The sequence below is a fragment of the Callospermophilus lateralis genome, chromosome 2, assembly GCF_048772815.1.
Source record: "Callospermophilus lateralis isolate mCalLat2 chromosome 2, mCalLat2.hap1, whole genome shotgun sequence".
NCBI classification, from domain to species: Eukaryota; Metazoa; Chordata; class Mammalia; order Rodentia; family Sciuridae; genus Callospermophilus; species Callospermophilus lateralis.
In genome coordinates, this window is record NC_135306.1 from 196215076 (window position 1) to 196217606 (window position 2531).

Below are 2531 nucleotides of genomic sequence, written 5' to 3' on the forward strand. Positions count from 1 at the left end.
TAATTAAGTATATGAAAATAGAAAAGTTAAAAATAATAATTGTACATTTATCTAACACAAAAAAATAGAAAACTTTAGATTATTTTCCTATTTTGCTTTACATATCTATCTGTATATATGTACATCTCTCTATGAATCAGGGTTTAATCATCCTTGGAAGAAAGTAACTGATTTGAATATTGTTTAGCCTGGACATTGGACAGAGTTGAATGTTTAGCAGCTTAACTGGCCTCTAATCATTTCAGTTATACTGAAATATAACTACAATTAATAGGTTTCTTTTGTGAGTAGAATCACACTAGAGTAGTACTATTGATCATTCATTTCTATGTATTTGTTCATGTAAATATGTATATAAATTCAAATTTACTGTTAGGAAAGTTTGAATATATCTTATTTACACCAGCCTTCCATAATGAATATTTGTCAAGTAATAATATTTGAAATCCATTAATTGCACTGATGCTTTATCTGAAACAGGTTTTTTAATGAAATTGGATGGAGAAACACAATCTCACTGTAGTGCATGAGTTCATTCTGATGGGCATCACAAATCGCCCTGAGTTTCAAGCTCCATTATTTGGGCTATTTCTCATCATCTGTGTGGTGTCAGTGCTGGGCAACTTGGGCATGATCATCCTCACCAAGGTGGACTCCAGACTTCAAACACCCATGTACTTTTTTCTTAGAAACCTGGCTCTCACTGATTTTGGATACTCTACAGTTGTGGGCCCAAAAATGTTATTAAATTTTGTTGTGGATCAAAATACAATTTCCTATTATTTTTGTGCTATACAGCTAGCTTTCTTTCTCTTCTTCATTGGAAGTGAATTATTTATTCTGTCTGCAATGGCCTATGATCGCTATGTAGCCATCTGTAACCCTCTCCTCTACACTGTCATCATGTCAAACAGGTTATGTCAGTTGCTGGTGGCAATCCCCTATCTCTATTGTATATTTATGTCACTTACAGTCACCATAAAGATTTTTACCTTATCCTTCTGTGGCTACAATGTCATTAATCATTTCTACTGTGACTGTATGCCTTTGATATCTTTGCTGTGTTCAGACACTCATGATGTAGAATTGACAATTATGATCTTTGCAGCTTTTGATTTGATGTCCTCTCTTCTGATCGTCCTAGTGTCCTACCTGCTCATCCTCCTAGCCATTCTCAGGATGAAGTCTGCTGAGGGCAGGCGCAAGGCATTCTCCACCTGTGGATCCCACCTGACAGTGGTCATAGTGTTCTATGGGACTTTGATATTTATGTATGTCCAGCCCAAGTCCAGTCATTCTTTGGACACTGATAAAGTGGCTTCCATATTTTACACACTGGTTATCCCCATGTTGAATCCCTTGATCTACAGCTTGAGGAACAAAGATGTCAAGTTTGCTCTACAAGGCACATGGAAAAAGATATGCAGCATCTTTTCTTAAAGATTACATAGAATATGAGTTCTATGAATGTGGTTTGATTATGAAGCCAGTCAGTTTTTCCCCAGCATGTTTAGCAAACAACACATATTCAAATAATTAATTTTACTGTAGTAACAGTAAAATTTCTAAATGCTTAAAATATATTAGTGAACAAAACAGCAAGATCTTCTTTTCTGAATGGGGAAAGATGAATTTTAAAAAATTGAATAAATTGTATAATAAAGTAGAATGGGAATTTAAGACCTATAGACTTCACAAGCAAGTGTCAGAGTTTGATGCTGCATTGGAATGAGAAAGAATGGTAAATACGAAAAATGAGTTAATTTTTTTTAGCCACAACTATAGTAATAAACTTCTGATGACTGTGAATGTGCTTGTGTGTTTCTCTGGTTGTGCAAGCATAATCCCTGTGTTTTAAGTTTCATATACATCCATGGGTTGTGTTAAAATCCAACAGTATGTGTCATCAGGAGCTCAGTGTAGTACAGTGATTGAAATGACTGAGTCAGATCATGTGCTCTGAGCCCCTCTTTCACCTGGGGCTCCTGGGCTTCTGGTTTTCCTCATTGGTGGCCTTTGTTTTGTGTATGAGCTCAAAAGAGACTATTTACTTAACTCATGATCCTATTCAGAAAATCATAGTTCTGCTAAAAAAATTTTCATGTAATCTAGTCCTTTATAGAGACTGGTGAATATACCAAATAAGAGACCATATGAAGTTTTACTATAGAAGCTTCTTTCTCTTTTACATTTTAACTGCCTATATTTGTCTAACAAATGGTTTCTTGTCCTCACCTCTCCAAATGAACACAATGATTCTTGTTTAAAGCAGCCTGTATTTTATTTTATTCTTGACAAGTTTCATGCTGTGTGATTAAGCAGGTCTCTTGCTCCTCTTTCAGTGACTGCTTTCCCTCATATTTGGTCCCAAAGAAGGTATCAGATCTTTTTATTAGTATACATTTTTTGCATAAATTTGATAATATGACTTGAAAGAACTGAAAAGAAAAAAACGCATGACATGAGTTGTGCTAATTTGCAGGGAGAATGTAATGTGTTTTGTGTATACACAAACACTTTTTTTGGTGCCT

General features: G+C 34.9%; 1 protein-coding gene across 1 annotated transcript; it reads left to right on the forward strand.

Moving 5' to 3' along the window:
* The first annotated feature begins 498 nt into the window (after window positions 1–498).
* LOC143391771 (olfactory receptor 8K3-like) lies at window positions 499–1440 on the forward strand. Its single transcript, XM_076844522.2, has one exon. It carries the CDS (start codon window positions 499–501, stop codon window positions 1438–1440), a length of 942 nt encoding a protein of 313 aa, XP_076700637.2.
* The last annotated feature ends 1091 nt before the right edge of the window (window positions 1441–2531 follow it).

What these genes read in the sequence shown, in the direction of transcription:
- LOC143391771 (XM_076844522.2), top strand. Translation starts at nt 499, where the DNA reads ATGGAGAAACACAATCTCACTGTAGTGCATGAGTTCATTCTGATGGGC.